The sequence below is a fragment of the Microcaecilia unicolor genome, chromosome 7 (genome assembly GCF_901765095.1).
Source record: "Microcaecilia unicolor chromosome 7, aMicUni1.1, whole genome shotgun sequence".
Classification (NCBI taxonomy): Eukaryota; Metazoa; Chordata; class Amphibia; order Gymnophiona; family Siphonopidae; genus Microcaecilia; species Microcaecilia unicolor.
In genome coordinates, this window is record NC_044037.1 from 271,043,708 (window position 1) to 271,067,940 (window position 24,233).

The window sequence follows — 24,233 nt, forward strand, 5'->3', positions numbered from 1 at the left end:
TTAGTTCCGGGCCCGGTAGCGGGTGGAGGGGGGCCCGGCGACCTTGGGTGGGCAGCGATCTCGGGTAGGGGGGGGCCCAGGGGCGGTCCTAGTAGCAGTGATTTTGCTTGAAGTGACACACCACCCGAGTTATGCTTGGTTTTTTGGTGAATTTTGGCACACCAAGCTCAAAAGGTTGCCCATCACTGGCCTATACATTAGTTAATATCGATCATTAAACTATAACTTACCCAGTCCGTAACAACTTCAGGGGTCCTTTTACTAAGATACGCTGAAAAGTGGCCTGCGCTGGTGTAGACGCGTGTATTGGACGCGCTGGTCCATTTTTCAGCGCACCTGCAAAAAAGGCCTTTTTGGGGGGGGGGGGTGGCGAAAATGAATATGTGGCGAAATGAGAATTGGCGCATATCTATTTTGGGCCGGAGACCTTACCGCCACCCATTCACTTAGCGGTAATGTCTCACACATTAACTGGGCGGTAATCATCAGTGCGCATACAATGCCGGTTTCCAGCTGGCTAGCACCTCGCGCTGGAAAACAAAATAGATTTTCCAGCGTGTGTAGTGGACGCGCGTAAAAAATGAAATTACCTCCTGGTCTATGTGGTAGTTCCGAATTGGCGCATGTTGGGCGCACGTGGAGGGGCATAATTGAACAAAAACGTCTATCTCCATGGGCGTTTATCTCCGAGAACGGGTCCGTGAAGGGGCGGACCGAACCATATTTTCGAAAAAAATAGACGTCCATGTTTTATTCGACAATTTGTGAGCTGGGCGTTTTTGTTTTTCAGTGATAATGGAAAATGAAAGCGCCCAGCTCAAAAACGAATAAATCCAAGGCATTTGTTCGTGGGAGGGGCCAGGATTCGTAGTGCACTGGTCCCCCTCACATGCCAGGACACCAACCGGGCACTCTAGGGGGCACTTTTACAAAAACAAAAAAAAGGTAAAAGAGCTCCCAGGTGCATAGCACCCTTCCCTTGGATGTTGAGCCCCCCAAATCCCCCTCAAAACCCACCGCCCACAAGTCTACACCATTACTATAGCCCTAAGGGGTGAAGGGGGGCACCTACATGTGGGTACAGTGGGTTTGGAGGGCTCCCATTTACCAGCACAAGTGTAACAGGTGGGGGGGGGGGATGGGCCTGGGTCCACCTGCCTGAGGTACACTGCACCCCATAATAACTGCTCCAGTGACCTGCATACTGCTGCCAGGGAGGTGGGTATGACATTTGAGGGTGAAAATAAAAAGTTGTGAAACGGCATATTTTGTGGTGGGAGGGGGTTTGTGACCACTGGGGGAGTCAGGGGAGGTCATCCCCGATTCCCTCCAGTGGTCATCTGGTCATTTAGGGCACCTTTTGGGGCCTTATTCGTGGAAAAACAGGGTCCAGGAAAAGTGCCCTAAATTCTCGCTACAAACGCATATTTTTCTTCCATTATCGGCGAAAGGCGCCCATCTCTGATCGCCCGATAACCACGCCCCAGTTCCGTCTTCACCACGCCCCCATCAACTTTGTCCGCATCCGCGACGGAGTGCAGTTGAAAACGTCCAAATTCGGCTTTCGATTATACCGCTTTATTCGTTTTTGTGAGATAAACGTCTATCTCCCGATTTGGGTCGCAATATAGGCGTTTTTCTTTTTCAATTATAAGCTGGATAGGCGCCTACGCAGCTTAGTAAAAGGGCCCCTCAGTACGTCTATTCACTTTTTGGTAATACAACCACCAGAAAATCTGGAGAAAAGGTGATAGTTCTGTCAGCAATATACATATCTAAAATACGGGTAACTTTTGGTGTTCAAAAAAAAAAACTTCAAAAATGAAACTGCTACAGCACAACGGAGAACCCGTACATGAAGTCAGATTGCAACTTTAGATCGCGTGGGGGGAAAAGTGCCACTAAACTAAATGCTTTCTTTTTTTTTTTTTTTTTAAACTAACCTTTAGGTCTTTCCCTACAGGAAAACAGAGAGATTTACCTCTCTTGCAGTTCAAAAACCTGAGCGCACATGGCCCCTTTCAAAATGTCAGGTATTGTGGAGATTGTTCTTGGGACCACGTGCCAATTAATGTTCCCTTGTGTCCTGAATGATTCAAGAAGACCATGATTTACCAGCTCTCTCCCTCTCTTACCCAGTAGCAAAATCTATTTCTCTTCATCCCGGTATAGCTCAGCACGTGCTATATTGCCGTCTTAATGTTACAGAGCCCCTCAACCCTTGCGGTGGTATTTGAGAGTATTAGGGGATGGAGAGAGATGATCCAAACCCTCCTCCACCCCCCCCCCACCCCCCTTAACACTAGCATCCAGCATCCGATCAGCCCTAATCGTTCAGGAATTGGAGGGGGGGGGGGGAGGAGGATTTTTGTTTCTCTACTCTGCCCCCCCTTCCCCCATTTTGCTCATTCTCCTCTATCGGTATCTTTTAGAAACTTCGCCCCCCCACCCCCACCACCACCACTAGCCCCATCCTCTCATGAGTTACTGAAGCTGCCTCACCCCCCCCCCCCCCCGAGAGTCCTCTCGCCGGCGATCACGTGCTGTAGGAGCTGGGGGGGGGGGGGGGAGAGACTGTTTTCCCTGTGAATCTTCTCTTCTTTGGGTCTCTCTCATTCTGTGACTGGTGAGTGGTGAGCGCGGAGGAAAGCAGGGCAGGGGCAGCAGCGGCACAAGGCAGCCGGCCGGCGCTTTTCGGCAGGAGCCGGCTACTCCGCGCTGCCTTTCCGATGGTTGAGGCGGCGCCGGCGGCAGCGGGAGGATGCGGCTCCTGGTCCTCGCTACTTTCTGGGGATGTTTCTGGGCGACAGGTAAACAGCTGGGCTCCGCTGCGCCCCAGGCAAGAAAGGGGTCTGCAAAAAAAAAAAACCCACCCGGGCGCCTCTGACGCCGCCTAGTTTAACAACACGAGTTTCTCCCTTGCTTTGCCGTAGGCGATTCGGCTGCGTTCGTTCCGGGACAGGTATCATCATCATTCATTCATTCCACTCGTGGTAGCATCCAACTCCGGGTTATTTGTCCTTCTAGCTAATGCATTGCTTGAAAAAAGTTGAGTTTTACGCCGCCGAGTCCAGCCCATGTGCAAATGAGCGCTTTCCAGGAGATTAGTGCACGCGGAGTAATGCACGAACATGACAGGGAACACGAGCGAAAAAAAAAAGAAGTATTTATGCGCATAACTCCAGCGCGCTCTGCCTTTCGGTTGAACACACTCCTTGCTTTACCTTTCGCTACGGGTTGTTAGCAGACTGAGGCGTAGCAGTTTAATGTACCTCTACCGCCTAGTTTGCATGATAAAGAGAAAAGTGGAGTGTGCTTTACAGATGTAATTGTGCGTGCTAAAATACTAATTAAATCATTTGTAATTAGTAGTTAAGCAAAGCCGTGTTGGCTCAGATAAGGAGAGCCGGCTCAGAATTTGAGCACATGGATATATTAGTCTTATTCCTTAACGGATTGTTGAACTCATTACTGTAATGGCTCTTTCTGCAATATGACTTGCCGTCAGTCGCTACGGGGGAAGGCGCTTGGTGGGGGCTACGAGTCTGGCAGCGCTCTCGCCCTCTCCTGCAGCAAAGCCGTTCCCGGAGCCCAGCCACTGGTTTTGTCCTTCTCTTGATATTCCGTGGAAGTCTGAGGGCATGCTGATGATTTATCGGGAAAAAAAAAAGCAGCGTGATTGCATTGACATCTCAGTAGGCAGCACACGGTGTGTGCACGGGGCTGAGAGGCACAGAGTCGGATCCGGTGACCAGCAGCTTGTGAAAAGTCACATTCACTGCTAGGAGATCTTTATTTTTTTTCTCTACACGGTTTAGCTATGCAAGTGAGTGTGAGTGTACAGCTTGGCCATGAACAGAAATGAAGATTATCTATATGGGGCTTAATTTGTACATAGATCTATATTTGATAAGGATATCTTTATAGTCCATGACCTAACTTATGTTACAACTCATTTTATCACTAAGAAACCTCTAGGCAATGCCATAATGCATTCCTCTGTACCATGTATAGATATGCACTTTAATGCAAAATCATTTGTAATTATTACCAAAATGTACTCTTTTACCATGTATGCATGCAGCCTAAATGTAATACCATCTGAAATTGTGTACCGGAAATGGCGAGCGCCATCACGGCATAATGTAAGCCACATTGAGCCTGCAAATAGGTGGGAAAATGTGGGATACAAATGCTACAAATAAATAAACTAATTTATATCTGTATCTATATATCTATATCTATCTATCTATCTATCTATCTATATATATAGTTGTATATAGTAATATATATATATATATGTGTAGTAATATATATATATATATATATGTAGTAATATATATATATATATATATATATATATATATATATAGTTTAATTATATAGTTATAGTATGTATATAAACACATACATTGTTGCAAATAGAATCAATACATATGTGAAGGAGACAAAGACATTTTGAACTCCACTGAACTCAATAAGCCACATTCTATATAGCTTGTTTATTCATGAAAATCCAAGGACGACTTATTTTTGTTCCAGGGTTTGGTCTGCAAATCCAGTGCTACCAGTGTGAAGAATTCCTCCTGAATAACGATTGCTCATCCCCGGAGTTTATTGTGAACTGCACAGTGAATGTTCAGGACATGTGTCAGAAAGAAGTGATTGAGAAAAGTTATGGTAAGGACTGAATGGCTGCGGCTGGTAGGCTGGCTTCTGCTTTCTCTTTGGCTGTTTTCCCGTGGCAGAAAAGGCTAAGAAGCGGCAGTGGTGTGTTTATTTTTATTTTTTTAATGTTTTACACCTGCACGAAACTGCTGCTATTGCATAGTACAACCTCACTGCGAAATTTGCAAAGACATGTGGAGGCTCATTTTCAAAGCACGCACAGACTGACAAAGTTGCAAGGGTTACTATAAAACTGTGTGTAAGTCGATGTGCTTTGCAAATGAGCACATCAATTCATAACCGCTGAGATTCCCAAATTAGATGTAAAAGAACGGAACTGCGGAGCAGCAACCAGTTAACTCACAGTTACAGCTGACCCTACAGATGTTTCAGTGAAGTAACCACAATAACAGAATGAGGTCTCTTTTCCTCCCCACCCTCCATATTTCCGAGGGGAATCAGTAATACACACTTTCTTTGATTTTCTCCTCTGATGTTTAAGAATGGGAGGAAGGTTCAGTAATTCTCCAGCTGCCAGAGATGTTCATGGTTTTTGCACAAGTGGGCACAGAGCCACATTACTGTCAAATATAAAATTTGGTTTAAAGACCTTCAACAAAATGAGCCCAGCTTCTAAATGTAAATAATAGTTGTCTGGAGTCTGGTTCTTATACCTACGATACAATTAGGGAGGATAACTAGTCACTTAATGGCACCTATTCCTTGATTAACTAGGATGTTTGCAAGTCGATCTGTCATCATTCCCATTTCTGAGAATCAGTGTGGACTCCTTTTCTGATAGAAAATAATTCCTTGTCCTGAGCTTTCCAACCTATGCTTCCAAAATAGGGTCAGTTTGCAACCAGATATGGATAATTTTCAAGGAAGTTTGTGGAATGCACAGAAATACCAAGCTGTGTTTTAGTTGGTATGGGGTGAATCAGAGCAATAAATTTAGATGTGACAATTAGCTGTCAATGTGGTTTGGACTCATATGTGTGGAACACTTGAGGAAGACAATCAAACCTGGGGTTGTTCCACCATACATTACAGTTTATGGAATTGTGCTGTGGTTTATCTTTAAGCAAATTACACAGATAATGAAAACAAAGTGATTAGAATCCATTTTTTTAAGTATTATAAGTAAAGACCCTGGAAAATAAATGTTTTCTGGTAATCAATTCTTGTTCTCCAAATTTTTTGCATTTTGTATGTACTATTTGTGCTTTGCCTTTCAATGGAGAAAAAAAAAATCCACATGATACACTGACTGGGTTCACAACCTGTAGAGTAGGGTGTTTTAGTCATTGCTCAACAGTGCCACCTACTGGTTAGGATCTGGGTACACGTATACTCAGTCCTGGGATAATCTGCAGTTGGCTGTTGGCTGATCACTGTCAGTTTGATGATTGCATTAGAAGATAAGAGGTTAAACTGGATGAAAAATTATTGGATAGTTGTGAATAAAAAGCTGCCATTACTGTAACGCCATGAGGAGCCGGTTCTCATTAAGCACAAAGTTCAAAGGAGCAGAAGAAACTGCTGGTTTCCTTCCCCACTCCACCTTAAAAAGCAACCACCCCAAGCAACTCTTTCCCTGAAAGATTATTTTTTTACATTGTATTCACTGTAAATCAGCTCAGGTGCAGGAGCTTGGGAAGCTGACAATTTAATTTCTTGTTCCAGACAAGACTCATTTGTAATGTATAAAAGCACAGATTATGGTGAAGAGTAGGGCTCACAGAATTCATGTGGTCTACCAAATTTTCCTTTCTGTTGCAACATTGCAAATCTTCTTGATCGCCAACCTTTCCTTGGATGCCCCACATCATTTTTGGGTTTTCTCGGATTCCAGTCATGTTTCAGCCTCCAGCGTCTCCATTGTGAGACTTCTGAATCTACAGATGCAACTTTGAAAAGCAAATGAAAATCCCTTGGTTGTTAGTGATTTTTTTTTTTTGTTTGTTTCTGAAGACTTCAGAGAAAACTTCTTTCTTTTTCAAATAATTCTTTTCCCTCAAGTTTTGCACACAGAAAGTTAGAAATAATATGCACAGTGGACCAGCTAAATTAGGAATGATGGAAATGTAACTATATATGATTATAGAGACATCTATTGATCTATTTTATATAGACTTTAAATATACAAAGATGAAGGTACGTAATATAGATATCAGCAACTGGACTTTTATAACCTGCTTGAGACTGGCCAGGTCTAACTTGTGAAGAATCTATAAAGAAATATAATATTCTAATTAGACACCAAAATAATTAACATGCAACATTTAAAAGAGTTCACTGATCATAGACATCATCAGAAGAAACCTGGGAAATTTGGAAACAGGAAAATAATCTTAGTTTCTTAGGATTTGTAGAATGATATACTATACAGTATTTATAATGGATGTGCTGGATTGTATTTTAAAAGACATTAGCCTTTCATTTACAGAGATACTGAGGTGGTGCTAGTCATGCAATAAAGAGCTTTTCATTCAGTTCAGTGATATTTTGCATTCATATGAGGGTGTCCTTCTGGCTGTAAATTCGGTGACTCAGAGCATTTAGGCTGTGCGGTATTTCAAACTTGCTTAAAACTGTGGACATTTGCATGCTGTTTCTGCGTGCCAGATGCTTACTTCTGTTTTTTTTTTTTTTAGCTAAGCCTATGTCTTTGAAAAGCCACATGGTTACAGTAAAGAACTGCATGATTCTCCCCTTCACTGTTTTGATATTAGATGGAGGAATGCATTTAAGATTCACACTTCATTATGACAGATGCATTAAATGATTTCCATTTCTTTTTAATAGTAATTTTTATATCCCAGCTTGTCTCACGTCTGTTTATCTCTTTGGAGCTGAAAAGTGATATTGATTTCCATCCCATAATAGACTCTTGAGTTTAGATTTTTTTTTTTTTAACTCTGTGTATAAAGAATGCGAATTTGCATTTCTTTGACAGTGTAATCTCGTAATTAGAGTTTTTCCTCTTGACTAGATACAGTGAAAGGGGTATAATTTAATTTGTATAGACTAACCAATTTCTGTCCCAGTAAAATATAGCTCTCTGCCAGTGAGCAAAATGTGACAGGTTCTCTTAAACCTTATTTAAAAGTTAAATACTGTATATTGAGATAAAGTTCATGGTCTGAATCAGTAACCTAATTGATCTATTCACCCATGCTTTGCAGCATACATTAATCTATTTGTCTGGTGTGCAATAAACGGCTCTGCTGATTTACACGCTGTAGAAAGTGCAGGAATGCAGTGGTTATTTCTTACTCACATGTTTGTTAGTGTTCATTAAGTTGAAGAATAACACTCGCCTGCCACATGCAATTCCAATTTCATTTCAATCCTAAGCATTCCCAAAGGCTGATACAAACATGAAGCGCAACAATAAGAGCCTGTTTCACTTGCACCGGAAAATCACGCTTAAGTCTGGATAGGTTTGCAGCAGTGCTCAGTTATGATAAAGCACAGCAAAGTTAGGTCTAGTCTTACTGCACTGAAAACATTTGCTGCTTGGTTTACTTTGTACCCGTAATAGCCATAGGAGCTGACTCTGGGGGGTGCTTGGGCACCCCCAATACTGAGAAAATTTCTTTTATGTGTCCAGTGAAGGGCTATTTCCATTGGGCTTACCACCCCCAATAATTTGGAAAAGTTGGCTCCTGTGCCTAATACAAGCAGGTTCCAAACTTGGATATAAAATCTCAGCTGCTCAATGGAGCCTTCATGTGAAAAGACTGAAGAAGCGGTATGGTGACAATTCAATAGCACTGCTCCTATCTATAGGCATCCATATGGTGCCTATTCTGTAAAGGAAACCAGGTACCTGTAGTGCATTCCTTTATAGAATACCAGTATAGCCACATATGTATGTGCCTACAATTTAGGAAAAAGCACTTTCACCAGCCATAGAGCTGGTGTATAGGCTCATGCCAAGATATGTGCATATTTAACTTAGATTATTCTATATATTATGGGCCTTATTCTATAAAGGTTATGCTCCTAAATTTATGAGCATAATTTATGCTCCCTAAATTAGGAGCATAAATGTAGGAGCATAGATTATGCTTGTAATTTAGGAGCGTAAATTTAGAAGGATAGCCTTTATAGAATAAGGTCCCATGCGCTTAAGTTTGAGTCCTACTCAAGAGCCGCCCAGACTCCATCTATGTAGATGCCTTCCTATAAAATATATGCTAAGTAACATATGCATGTAGTTACAGAATAACGTATAGGCAGATTTTTACTCTTTTTTTGCTTAAGTGCACTGAGACATATTTGTATGCCAGTTGGAGAATGCCAAGGGGATGGGGACGTGCTGTAATCTGCAGTAAACCTTGATAAATCTGCTGTAACACTTTCATTTGAACAGAATTACTGTGGGGACAGGGTGGGGATGGGGTCAAAGCTTGTGGGGATGGAATTTGAGTTTGCCAGGGTTGGGCTGGGGATGGTGACAAATTTTGTCCCCGTGTCATTCTCTAATGCCAGTATGCTAAGCATTAATTGGCACCTAAATGTTAGCACCCGCTTTATAGAATTAAACCAGTTCCCCTGATTCTATAATGTTGCGTGTACACTTATGCACATTGTACATTTATATTATAGAATACTAATAGTCACATGCATAATTTAATTACCGTATTTTTCGGACTATAAGACGCACTTTTTTCCCCCAAAATTTGGGAGGAAAATGGGAGGTGCGTCTTATAGTCCGAAGGTAGCGAGTTTTGGATCGCCGTCCCCTACTTACGCGATGCCATGTTCCCTGGTGGTCTAGTGACGTCGGGGCAGGAAAGAGCCCATCGCCGAGACCGTCAGGAAGCAGTCAGGAGCACGGAGAGCAGCGCAATGGGCAGGAAAGAGGGGGCTCTTTCCTGCCCCGACGTCACTAGACCACCAGGGAACATGGCATCGCGTAAGTAGGGGACGGCGATCCAAAACTCGGACAAGACACACCGGAGCACCTAGGTTTTAGAGGAGGGAAAAAGGAAATTTTTTTTTTCCTATTTCCCTCCTCTAAAACCTAGGTGCGTCTTATGGTCCGGTGCGTCTTATAGTCCGAAAAATACGGTAATCCTTAATTGGTGCTAAGGGACAATATTGACTGGCTAAACGCCACATCAGACAATACTAGGGAAGTAAAATTCCTAGACATAATAAATAATAATTCCCAATAAATAAATGACTGTTTCTTGGAGAAACTGGTCCAGGGACAAATAAAAGGGGGAGCTATTTTAGATCAAGTGTTTAGCGGAGTCCAGGACTTAGTACAAGAGGTGATGGTGTTGGGTCTGCTGAGAAACAGTGATCATAACATGATCACATTTTAATGTTTTAATAACTGGAGTGCAGTCACTAAGAAAATCTACTGTAGCAGCAATTCATTTTCAAATGGGTAACTATGATAAAATGAAGAAAATGGTTAAAGAAGGCTGAACAGCTCAGCTGCAAAGGTCAGGACTTTAAATCAGGCATGAATGCTGCTTAAAAATACCATTTGGATGCCCAGACTAGATGTGTTGCAAAAAAACAGAAGAAACCAGTCTTCTCAAAAACCGTAAACAAAAACAAAACAGCGAAGATGATTCAAAAATGAAGAGGACGACGCTTCACGTAGAAATCCAGTGGAGGAGTGGCCTAGTGGTTAGGGTGGTGGAGTTTGGTCCTGAGGAACTGAGTTCAATTCCCACTTCAGGCACAGGCAGCTCCTTGTGACTCTGGGCAAGTCACTTAACCCTCCATTGCCCCATGTAAGCCTCATTGAGCCTGCCATGAGTGGGAAAGCACAGGGTACAAATGTAACAAAAAAAAAACAAATTTATTGACGTTCGACAAATGAAACCGAAAATAATAAAAAAAATACGTGCTCATCTAACTGTATTATTTATTATTTTCTATTTTTGGTTTCATTTGTCGAACGATTAATATATTTGTTTTTAACTGGATTTCTACTCGAAGCGTCGTCCTCTTCATTTTTGAGTCATCTTCGCAGACTAGATATGTTCCACGTATTAATAAAATTGAAAAGAAGAGCATAAGAACATAAGCATTGCCATAATGGGACAGACTGAAGGTCCATCAAGCCTAGTATCTTGTTTCCAACAGTGGCCAATCCAGGTCACAAGTACCTGGCAAAATTCCCAAACAGCAAAGCAGATTTTATCCTACTTATCCTCGAAATAAGTAGTGGATTTTTCCAATTCCATCTTAATAGTGGCTTATGGACTTTTCTTTTTAGGAAATTATTCAAACCTTTTTAAAAAACCCTGCTAAGCTAGCTACTTTTACATGTTGAATGAAGAAATATTTTCTCTGGTTTGTTTTAAATTTACTTCTTAGTAGCTTCATTGCATACCCCTTATTCCAAGTATTTTTGAAAAGAGTAAGCAAGCGATTCACATCTACCTGTTCCGCTCCACTCAGCATTTTATAAACCGTTATCATATCTCCCATCAGTCATGTATTCTCCAAGCTGAGGAGCCCTGGCCTCTTTAGCCTTTCCTTATAAGGAAGTCATCCCACACCCCCTTTATCATTTCCGTCACCCTTCTTTGTACCTTTTCTAATTCTGCTATATCTTTTTTGAGTGCAATGACCAGAATTGCACACCATATTCAAGATACAGTCACATCATAGAGCAATAAAATGGCATTATAATATTCTCATTTTTGTTTTCCATTCCTTTCCTAATAATTCTTAAATTCTATTTGTATTCTTAGCTGTTGCTTTACATTGAGCAGAGAGTTCCAACATATCATCAATGAAGACACCTAGATCCTTTTCCTGGGCGGTGACTCCTAATGTGGAACCTTGCATCTTGTAGCTATAGCTTGGATTCCTCTTTCCCACATGCATCACTTTGCACTTGCCATTAATGCCCAATCTCCCAGTCTCATAAGATCCTCTTGCAACTTTTCACAATCCTCTTGTGATTTAGCACCTTTGAATAACTTTATGTCATCAGCAAATTTAATTACCTCACTAGTTATTCCCGTCTCTAGATCATGTATAAATATGTTTAAAAGCAGCAGTCCCCTGCACAGACCCCTGGGGAACCCCACTATCTACCCTTCTCTGTCGAGAATACCTGACCATTTAACCCTACTCTCTGTTCTCTATCTTTTAACCAGTTCTTAATCCACAATAGGACATTACCTTCTACCCCATTACTTTCTATAGGAGGCAGTGTTCTGTTGTGGATTAGGAATTGGTTGATATATAGAGAACAGGGGATAGGGTTAAATCGCCAATTCTCTCAGTGGAAGAGGGTGAATTGTGGAGTTCCCCAGGGATCTGTACTGGGACTGGTGCTATTTAACACATGTATGAATGATCTAGAAATGGGAACAGTGAGTGAGGTGATTAAATTTGCAGACAACACAAAACTATTCAAAGTTGTTATAACACATGCAGATTGTGGAAAAATTGCAGGAAGACCTTAGGGAGTTGGACGAAAGAGCATCCAAATGGCAGATGAGATTTAAGGTGGACAAGGGCAAAGTGATGCACATTGGGAAGAATCATCCAAGACATAGTTACTTGATGCTAGGTTCCACCCTAGGTGTCATCACCCAAGAAAAAGATTTAGATGTCATTGTAGACAATACGCTGAAATCTTCCCAGTGTGTGGTAGTGGCCGTAAAAGCAAACAAAATGCTAGGAATTATTAGGAAGGGGATAGAAAATAAGACAAAGAATATGATAATACCTCTGTATCGCTCCATGGTGTGACCACACCTTGAGAATTGTGTGCAATTCTGGTCACCATATCTTTAAAATGATATAGCAGAATTAGAAAAGGCTCAAAGAAGAGCGACCAAAATGGTTAAGAGGATAGACGTCATCTTTTATGAGGAAAGGCTTCAGGTTAGGACTCTTCAACTTGGAAAAGAGATAGCTGAGGGGGGGGGGGGGATATTATTGAGGTAAAAGACTAGTGCAGTAGCCTGAGAACCAGGGGACTTGGATTAGATTCCCACTGCAGCTCCTTGTGACTCTGGGCAAGTCACTTAACCTTCCATTGCCCCAGGTACAAAATAAGTATTTGTATACAATATGTAAACAAACATTTTATGGAATTGCACTTAGCCCCAATTTCCATGCCCAGACGTATGTCTGCTGAAACTGGTACCTGTATATACCCCCGGATTCTTTATAGAACGCGGTTCTGCGCGTAAATCAAAGTGTATTCTATAATTACACATGTAGATTAATTGTTTTAACAATCTGATAAGCATTGCTACCAGCTCATAACAAGCAATAACGAGCACCAATTGGCAAAAATTAGTATTTACGCACGTACATTGCTAAGAGTGTTCTGTGATGTACTGCGCCTAAGTTCTAACATGCGCAGGCAAAAAGGGACATGCTTAGGAGCATGGAAATGGGTGTTTCATGGGTGTTCCAAAATCGACTCACATTGTTATAAAATACGGACCAGTGTGCATAAATCTATGTGCAGGGATTTACAGTAGCTTTTCGTTGGTGTAAATGGACGCACGTAGATTTAGTCGCATAAACTATGCCTTAGCGTATTCTAAATACTTAACATAAATTTCTGTGTGTAATTAAACTCTGGAATTCTTTGCCAGAGAATGTGGTAAAGGCGGTTAGCTTAGCGGGGTTTTAAAAAAGCCTGGACAACTTCCTAAAGGAAAAGTCCATAAGCCATTATTAAATTGACTTGGGGAAAATCCACTGTATTTCTGGGATAAGCAGCATAAAATGTATTTGAACTTTTTCGGGATCTTGCCAGGTATTTGTGACCTGGATTGGCCAGTGTTGGAAACAGGATGCTGGGCTCAATGGACCTTTGGTCTGTCCCAGTGTGGCAATACTTACATATTTATGTACTTATGTAATTGCCTAACATGCGTTAATTTTAGGCACCATCTATAGAATCTGGCCCATAATATGTACAGTTCTGCCTATGTCTAGTATCACTATAGAAGTAAGTAGTAGTAAATGCTGGCACCCAAGTTGGGGGCACTGATCCATTATTTTGTAACAACATGTGCAGCTTTTCAGAATGCCCCTGATACACCCATACCTCTCCCATGGCCATGCCCCCTTTTGAGTTGTACACAGCACAAAGCCAGATGTGTGTAAAGCCTAATAGGTGCCAATAAAATCAACAATTTGTTGTTGGCTCATTAACCGATTAAGTTGTGTCTGCACCTTGGGATTGTGCACAAATTTAGGTGACTAATGGGCTCATTTTCAAAAGAGAAAAACATCCAAAAGTGGCATAATTCTGCATTTGGACGTTTTTCTCACAAAAATGTCCAAATCAATATTTTCAAAACCTATTTTTAGATGTTTTTCTCTGAAGTCAGCCAGAAGTGCATCCAAATCTCAAGGAGGAGTGCCAGGGGCATGTTCAGGGTGGAACTTGGGTGTTCCTAAGATGTTTTTCAGCCATAATGGAACAATACAAAACTGTCCAGGACTAAAAGTTAGACGTTACATAAGTACATAAGTATTGCCATACTGGGAAAGACCAAAGGTCCATCGAGCCCAGCATCCTGTTTCCAACAGTGGCCAATCCAGGTCACAAATACCCGGCAAGATCCCCAAAATGTACAAAACATTTTATACTGCTTATCCCAGAAATAGTGGATTTTCCCCAAGTCCATTTAATAACGGTCTATGGACTTTTCCTTTAGGAAGCCGTCCAAACCTTTTTTAAACTCCGCTAAGCTAACCGCCTTTACCACATTCTCTAGCAATGAATTCCAGAGTTTAATTACATGTTGAGTGAAGAAACATTTTCTCCTAGTCGTTTTAAATTTACTACATTGTAGCTTCATCGCATGCCCCCTAGTCCTAGTATTTTTGGAAAGCGTGAACAGACGCTTCACATCTACCCGTTCAACTCCACTCATTATTTTATAGACCTCTATCATATCTTCCCTCAGCTGAAGAGCCCTAGCTGCTTTAGCCTTTCCTCATAGGGAAGTTGTCCCAACCCCTTTACCATTTTTGTCGCCCTTCTCTGCACCTTTTCTAATTCCACTATATCTTTTTTGAGATGCGGCGACCAGAATCGAATACAATATTTGAGGTGCGGTCGCACCATGGAACGATACAAAGGCATTATAACATTCTCATTTTTGTTTTCCATTCCTTTCCTAATAATACCTAACATTCTATTAGCTTTCTTAGCCGCAGCAGCACACTGAGCAGAAGGTTTCAACGTATCATCAACGACGACACCTAGATTTCTTTCTTGGGCCGTAACTCCTAACATGGAACCTTGCATGATGTAGCTATAATTCGGTTTCCTCTTTTCCACCTGCATCACTTTGCATTTGTTTTGAGCTAGACCTGTTTTTATTACGAATAAGGCACAAAAAGGTGCCCTAAATAACCAGATGACTACTGGAGGGAATGAAGAATGACCTCCCCTTATTCCCCCAGTGGTCACTAACCACCTCCCACTCCCCAAAAATGTGATGAAAAACATTACTTACCAACCTGTATGTCAGCCTCAGATGTTATGCTCAGGTCCATTAGAACAGCTTGCAGATCCCTGGAGTAGTCTAATGTTGGGTGCAGTGCACTGCAGACAGGTGGACCCAGGCTCCTCCTACCTCCCCTACCTGTTACACCTGTGGAAGAAACTGTGAGCTCTCCAAAACTCACCAGAAACCCACTGTACCCACATATAGGTGCACCCTTCACCTGTAAGGGCTATGGTAGTGGTGTACAGTTGGGGGTAGTGGGTTTTGGGGATTCTATACACAAGGTAAGGGAGCAATGGTGAGATGTGTACCTGGGAGCATTTTATGAAGTCCACTGCAGTGGCCCCTAGGGTGCCCTATTGCTGTCCTGGGATGTCAGGGAGACCAGTCTACTAAAAATGCAGGCTGCTCCTACATCCCAATGGCTTGATTTTGTGCGTTCTGCACTTAGACGTTTTTTTTTTTTTTTTTTTTTAAATGGGCCAAAAAACAAGACATCCAAATCACAAAACGTTGTTCGGAACCGTATTTTCAAAAACAAAAGATAGACGTTTTTTCTCTTTTGAAAATGACCTTCTCCCCTTATTCGGATTTTGGACGTTTTTCGCAAAACATCCAAAGTCGGACTTAGACGTCATATTGAAAATGCCCCTCTAAGTCTGGATCCCACATATAAAATCTGTTGTTTAGAGCCTACCATATTGTGTGCATCTTGGCACCTAAATATTGGTGACCTATACAGGATTGCCCCATGAACTAAATTCTATAAATGGCGCCTAAAAGGTCAGGCCTGAAATCAGTACCAACTAAGCGTATTCTATAATCGGTGCCTAGATTTAGGAACCGATTATAGAATACGCTTAGTTCATATTTCAGTGCCTAAATCTATGTGCATCCATTCACACCAATGAAAATGTGATGTAAATCCCAGCACGTAGATGTAGACGTACATAAGTACATAAGCATAAGTGCATAAGCACTGCCACGCTGGGAAAAGACCAAAGGTCCATCAAGCCCAGCACTCTGTCTCTGACAGCGGGCAATCCAGGCCCCAAGAACCTGGCAAAACCCCAAAATTTAAAAATGATCAATGGACTTTTCCTTCAGGAATCTGTCCAGACCCCCTTTAAACTCAGCAAGGCCAGCTGCCGTCACTACCTTCTCTGGCAATGAGTTCCATAGTCTAACCACGCGCTGAGTAAAGAAAAACTTTCTCCAATTTGTTTTAAACCTACCACATTCTAATTTCATCTTGTGTCCCCTGGTTCTATTATTGTTAGAAAGTGTAAACAAACGCTTCACATCTGTCCGTTCTACCCCACTCATTATTTTGTAGACCTCTATCATATCACCCCTCAGCCGCCTTTTCTCCAGGCTAAAGAGGCCTAGCCTTCTTAACCTCTCCTCATAGGGTAGTTGTCCCATCCTTTTTATCATTTTTGTTGCCCTTCTCTGCACCTTCTCCAATTCCTTTATATCTTTTTTGAGATGAGGCGACCAGAACTGAACACAGTACTCCAGGTGTGGTCGTACCATGGAGCGATATAACGGCATTATAACATCCTCATGCTTGTTTTCCATTCTTTTTCTAATAATACTCAACATTCTGTTCACCTTCTTAGCCGCCGCAGCACATTGAGCTGAAGATTTCAACGTCCTATCCACGATGACTCCCAGATCCCTTTCTTGGTCCATAACTCCTAAAGCGGAACCCTGCATGACATAGCTGTAATTAGGGTTCCTTCTTCCTACATGCATCACTTTGCATTTGTCAACGTTGAACTTCATCTGTCATTTGGACACCCAATCCCCCAGACTCATGAGGTCTTCTTGTAATATTTCACACTCCTCCTGTGACGAGACGACCCTGGATAACTTTGTGTCATCTGCAAATTTAATTACCTCACTAGTTACTCCCATCTCAAGGTCATTTATAAATATGTTAAAAAGCAGCGGTCCCAGCACAGACCCCTGAATGACCCCACTAACTACCCTTCTCCATTGAGAATAATGACCATTCAACCCTATTCTCTGCTTCCTATCTTTTAACCATTTCTTAATCCATAATAATACACTGCCTCCGATCCCATGACTCTCCAGTTTCCTTTGGAGTCTTTCATGAGGCACTTTGTCAAACGCCTTCTGAAAATCTAGATATACAATATCCACCGGCTCCCCTTTGTCCACATGTTTGTTCACCCCCTCGAAAAAATGCAGTAGATTTGTGAGGCAAGACTTCCCTTCACTAAATCCATGCTGATGTACTGGGCCATATTCTATAACTAGGCACGGAAATTTCAGAATGCCCACAAAACACCCATTTCCTCACCCATAACTACGCCCCTTTTTGCCACGTTAGAATTTTGGCACACATTGTAACAGAATACACTTAGGGGTCCTTTTACAAAGGCGTGCTGAAAAATTGCTTGCGGTAGTGTAGGCGTGGGTTTTGGGCACGTGACGATCCATTTTTTTAGTGTGCCTGTGAAAAATATCTTTTAAAAAATTTTTGAGCCAAAAATGGATGTGCGGCAAAATGAAAATTGCCGCGCCTCCATTTTAGGTCTGAGACCTTACTGCCAGCCATTGACCTAGCGGTAAAGACTCACGCGGTACCCGGGTGGTAATGACCTTCACGCGCCAAATGCCACTTGATACGTGTCCGTATCGGACGTGCACCAAAAAATGAAATTACCGCAAGAGCCATGTGGTAGTCGGGCGATAACTCCATTTTGGCATGCTTTGGGTGCACGTAGACGCTTATGCGGCTTAGTAAAAGGACCCCTTAGCCAATTGTGTGCCTAAATTCTAATCAGTGCCAATTAAATTATACACATTGTTATAGACTCCATGCTGATTTCTGTGCACTATATAGAATCCAGGGGTAAGTGCTTTTATGTTTACGTTTGCTCCACACTTGATATAGCAACTTTCTGTAGATACAGTCAAAGTGGTTTACATGTGCTATTTTTCACAGGTATGCTATTCTATAAACAGTGTTCAAAGTTAGACACCATTTATTTATTTAGATTTTGCTCACACCTTTTCTGTAGTAGCTCAAGGTGAGTTATATTCAGGTATACTGGGTATTTCCCTGTCCCTGGAGGGCTCACAATCTAAGTTTGTATCTCAGGCAACAGAGAGGTTAAGTGCAAGATCACAAGGAACAGCAGTGGGATTTGAACCAGCCACTTCTGGATGTCAAGACTGGTTCTCTAACCACTAGGCCACTCCTCCACTCCATTTATAGAACAGCTCTTAGAACCAAGCACCTAAATTAGGTGCAGATCCCCTTTATTGTATAACTATAATTTAAGGAATGCTCCTGATCCTCCCATGGATGTACCCCATTTTTGGATTACACATGTACTGCCAGATTCTATATATCGTGCCTTAATTTCTGTGCGGAAATCGAAGCTTATTCTATAACAATGTGTGTAACTTAATTGGTTAACTAGCTAATCAGCTACGTCAATTGGATGTTAGCAAGAAATTAGCAGCACTAATTGGCATTAATTAAGATTTATGCACACAACTTGCTAAGCATATTCTTTAACGTAGTGTGTGTAAATTCTAATCGCATAGTTGAAAGGGGACATGGCCATGGGCAGGGCGTTTCTAAAATCTATGTGCGTTGTTATAGAATACACCCAATTTCCCCCAGATTCTGTATAGCGTGCCTAGAGATCCACACCAAAATCGGCGTAGATTCTATAACAATGTGTGCAACTTAATTTGCTTAGCAAGCTAAGAGCACTGATAACAGCCCTTAACAAGCAGTAACATAGTAACATAGTAGATGACAGCAGAGAAAGACCTGCACGGTCCATCCAGTCTGCCCAACAAGATAACTCATATGTGCTACTTTTTGTGTATACCTGACCTTGATTTGTATCTGCCATTTTCAGGGCACAGACCGTAGAAGACTGCCCAGAACTAGCCCCGCCTCCCCCACCGGCTCTGCCATCCAATCTCGGCTAAGCTTCTGAGGAAGCAGTCCTTCTGAACAGGATTCCTTTATGTTTATCCCACGCGTGTTTGAATTCCGTTACCGTTTTCATCTCCACCACCTCCCGCGGGAGAACATTCCAAGTATCCACCACTCTCTCCGTGAAAAAATACTTCCTGACATTTTTCTTGAGTCTGCCCCCCCCCCCCCTTCAATCTCATTTCATGTCCTCTCGTTCTACCGCCTTCCCATTTACGGAAAAGGTTCGTTTGCGGATTAAGCACTAATTGGCACTGATTAGAATTTAGGCGCAGAACAAGCTAAGCATATTCTGTAACAAAATGCGCTAAATTTCTAACACACGCAGGCAAAAAGGGCATGGTTATGGGTGGGGAAACTGGCATTTCGTAGGCGTACTGAAATTTATATTTGTAGTGATAGAATATGGCCCAGTGGAAGTAAATCTATACACCGGATTTACGACACATTTCTGTTGGTGTAAACGGATGTGCATAGATTTAGGCGCTGAGATATCAACTAAGCATATTCTACAATCTGTGCCTAAAACTAGATGCCATTTATAGAATATGCTTAGTCAGCACTGACCTCAGTGCTGATTTTTTAGGCTTCATACATAGAATCTCCTCCTTTGCGCCTACGTTAGGCATCGGGATTTACACCAAATAAAACATGACATAAATGGCCACAACTAAACTTGGTCACGTGAAGAGGCGCTCGGTGTATTCTATATACCACGTGGAAATTTAAGCCTATTCTATAAAATGTAGACGTACTTTAGAGAATATGCCTAGGTGTATTTTTTTTTTCATGCAGAATTTTCAGGAGCCAAATATATAGAAGATAGACCGTAATTTCTAATTGAAGCCAATTAGTACCAATATTTGATTGTTAGAGCCCAATTATTAGCACCAATTGGCTCATTATTCGATTAAGTTGTGTATGCAAATCTTGCACATGCCCAAATTTGCACGCACAATTTTTAACAACTTTTAAAGTATTTGGGGGTATATGTCTTGGAAAAGGAGTGGAGGAGTGGTTAGGGTGGTGGACTTTGGTCCTGAGGAACTGCGTTCAATTCCCACTTCAGGCACAGGCAGCTCCTTGTGACTCTGGCCAAGTCACTTAACTGTCCATTGCCCCATGTAAGCTGCATTGAGCCTGCCATGAGTGGGAAAGCGCAGGGTACAAATGTAACAAAAATAAAATTGATACTATTGGAGATTCTACATGGAATGTTGCTACTATTGGAGATTCTACATGGAATGTTGCTATTCCACTAGCAACATTCCATGTAGAAGGCTGCGCAGGCTTCTGTTTCTGTGAGTACGTGCAGGACGTCAGACTCACAGAAGCAGAAGCCTGCGCGGCCACATTGGTGATCTGCAAGGGCCGACTTCTACATGGAATGTTGGAATACATTCCATGTAGAATCTCAAATAGTAGCAACAGTGGAGGAGTGGTGTAGTGGTTCGGGTGGTGGACTTTGGTCCTGAGGAACTGAGTTCAATTCCCCCTTCAGGCATAGGCAGCTCTTTGTGACTCTGGGTAAGTCACACTTAACCCTCCATTGCCCCATGTAAGCCACATTGAGCCTGTCATGAGTGGGAAAGCACAGGGTACAAATGTAACAAAAAAATGGACTATTTTTAATTGTTATAAAGGAGAGGAATACACAAAAATGACTCAAGATGTTGCTGTCCTTTACTCACATTATCAGCCTTAGAGTTTTTAAAGAGCAAAGTTTTGCAAATGCCCCTAACGCAGGAAAAATGCAGAAAAAAATGTTATTCAAAGCACAGAAATGCTTCATTTGATTTGTAGGGTTTCATGTTCTCCAACAGAGGAAATACTAAATAAAATGGGAATTCTCTTTGAAAACTAAGTGCATATTTAGTGTGCATTGAGGATGTGTACAGGATAACACTTTTTGGTTCATTTTCATTTGCTTATGTCCTGATTTTCAGGCATTTTTGGTTCATTTCAGGCATTCATTTTAAGAACTGTTTTTAACATTCATTAGAATTTTTTAAAAACATGTAAATAAATTGTGCATGCATTCATTCACTGGCTAACGTGCATTCAATCAGTTTTGCACATGCTTAAATGTTATGTGTTAATGAACCAAATGACCAGAGGAAGAATGAAACTTAAAATGTTCTCTCACTCTTGGTACATTGAATGGACAGTAGTTAAGGTTGAAGATTTGATGATAGGTGCTTAGAAGTTTTCTGCCTGTGCTACTTGAATTCCTTTGGGCACCTTTTTGAATTGCAAAAAGGTTTGAATGTTCGTGAGTTTTCAGATTAAGCAACGTTTATTATTATGTATGTTAAGAAATTTACAGATGCCTCCTCACCCCTAAAACCTTTGTCAGAAAAATCTTGGAAATTCATGCAGTTTCTGACAGTTTTATGTCAATACTCAATTCTCCGACAGCACACACAGGCTACATTATTTCACCATGTGCTTTGTTAATTATATTAAAACTCTGTCCTCTTTATAGAGGGAAAATATTTCATTGGAGATGGAAGCTTGGGTTGTCTGAAAATTGAGAACAGTTTTGAGGGTTGTATATTTTTTCCTCCAGCTGATTATGCAGCTGACCATAGCGGCTAGTTTGTGTTATTGAAATGGAGGAGTGGCCTAGTGGTTAGGGTGGTGGACTTTGGTCCTGAGGAACTGAGTTTGATTCCCACTTCAGGCACAGGCAGCTCCTTGTGACTCTGGCCAAGTCACTTAACTCTCCATTGCCCCATGTAAGCTGCATTGAGCCTGCCATGAGTGGGAAAGCGCAGGGTACAAATGTAACAAAAATAAAATAGATACTATTGGAGATTCTACATGGAATGTTGCTACTATTGGAGATTCTACATGGAATGTTGCTATTCCACTAGCAACATTCCATGTAGAAGGCCGCGCAGGCTTTTGTTTCTGTGAGTCTGACGTCCTGCACGTCAGATTCACAGAAGCAGAAGCCTGCGCGGCCACATTGGTGATCTGCAAGGGGCTGACTTCTACATGGAATGTTGCTAGTGGAATAGCAACATTCCATGTAGAATCTCAAATAGTAGCAACAGTGGAGGAGTGGCCTAGTGGTTAGGGTGGTGGACTTTGGTCCTGAGGAACTGAGTTTGATTCCCACTTCAGGCACAGGCAGCTCCTTGTGACTCTGGGCAAGTCACTTAACCCTCCATTGCCCCATGTAAGCCGCATTGAGCCTGCCATGAGTGGGAAAGTGCGGGGGACAAATGTAACAAAATAAATTAACCTTCCAGACAAAAGTTCATTAAACTGATGGTTAATATTTCCACTATAGAAGGTGGAATCAAATGCCTTTACAAATATCTCATTGATCGCTGGATAAGAGGCTACCCAACTTGTCATTTCGTCCTTTAGAGTGTAAGCTCCTTTGAGCAGGGACCGTCCTTCTTTGTTAAATTGTACAGCGCTGCGTAACCCTAGTAGCGCTCTAGAAATGTTAAGTAGTAAGAGGCTGCCCCTTCTATTTGGGAAACAAACCTTAGGGTTTAATGTACTATAGGTGCAGTATGAGGGAATCCTTTTGGTTATATCTGGAAAGGAACATAGAGATTCTATTATCAGGCTGGTTTGCCTTCATTTATAATAACCAAGTGCAATGCACTGCTCATCTGGAAGACAAATCAGAGACAGAATAAAGTAATTTGGTGCATTCTGTTTTCATTTGTGTCTGTTAATCCATTCCCTGGGGAAAGCTATTTATTTCCAGGCTTCCTGGTGGATGTTACCTATAGTTTAACGTTCACTGGCATACATTTTTCTTTAACCTGAAGCTGGTAGAAGCAATTCTTATAATTTAAATGATAAGTATTTTATATTTTGAATAGGTAAATCCCAGGGGGTATAGTTTTATGCTGCAATATGCTGACTACTACACAACTAGATTGATGGTTTAACTGTCAGAAAGGCAGACATCTTTTTCTTTTCTTTTCTTTTTTTTTTTTGTAAACTAAGATCACCTTGAAAAGAACATTTTTATTCCACAAAAGGTTATCAATAGAAATCAAACAAAATAAAACATGGAAAAGAAAATAAGATGATACCTTTTTTATTGGACATAACTTAATACATTTCTTGATTAGCTTTCGAAGGTTGCCCTTCTTCCTCAGATCAGGTTCTACATGGAACGTTGCTACTCTTTGAGATTCTGCTGTGGAATCTTGTCACTCTTTAGCATTCCGGAATCTTGCTATTCTTTGGGGTTCTACATGTAGAGAGGTGTGGTAGCCGTGTTAGTCCACTCTTAAGGTTATCAATAGAAATCAAACAAAATAAAACATGGAAAAGAAAATAAGATGATACCTTTTTTATTGGACGTAACTTAATGCATTTCTTGATTAGCTTTCGAAGGTTGCCCTTCTTCGTCAGATCAGGTTCTACATGGAACGTTGCTACTCTTTGAGATTCTGCTGTGGAATCTTGTCACTCTTTAGCATTCCGGAATCTTGCTATTCTTTGGGGTTCTACATGTAGAGAGGTGTGGTAGCCGTGTTAGTCCACTCTTAAGGTTATCAATAGAAATCAAACAAAATAAAACATGGAAAAGAAAATAAGATGATACCTTTTTTATTGGACATAACTTAATACATTTCTTGATTAGCTTTTGAAGGTCGCCCTTCTTCGTCAGATCAGGTTCTACATGGAACGTTGCTACTCTTTGAGATTCTGCTGTGGAATCTTGTCACTCTTTAGCATTCCGGAATCTTGCTATTCTTTGGGGTTCTACATGTAGAGAGGTGTGGTAGCCGTGTTAGTCCACTCTTAAGGTTATCAATAGAAATCAAGCAAAATAAAACATGGAAAAGAAAATAAGATGATACCTTTTTTAATTGGACATAACTTAATACATTTCTTGATTAGCTTTCGAAGGTCGCCCTTCTTCGTCACAAAACACAAATTCCACAAAACAAATTGATGATTCATTTCTTTTTTCTTTTTTTTGTGAGACTATCAGGTATTTCTTCATGCTGCCTTTTTAGCTTCCTGACTTTCCTTTCTGTTCTCATTCAGCACTCCTGTTCTTTCATATTTTGTCTTTCCACATTACTACCAGCTGTCTTCCTATCTGAAGGGTCCTGTTT

At 41.4% G+C, this 24,233-nt stretch overlaps 1 protein-coding gene across 1 annotated transcript in view; it reads left to right on the plus strand.

Annotated features, from left to right (window-relative positions):
- The first annotated feature begins 2,727 nt into the window (after positions 1-2,727).
- LYPD1 (LY6/PLAUR domain containing 1) overlaps positions 2,728-24,233 on the plus strand; it is a 71,545-nt gene continuing 50,039 nt past the window's right edge. Inside the window, exons 1-2 of the mRNA XM_030209973.1 lie at positions 2,728-2,810; positions 4,543-4,680. Of these exons, the coding sequence (XP_030065833.1) occupies positions 2,762-2,810; positions 4,543-4,680 (187 nt within the window). The 5' untranslated portion in view covers positions 2,728-2,761. The remainder of the gene's footprint in view (positions 2,811-4,542; positions 4,681-24,233) is intronic.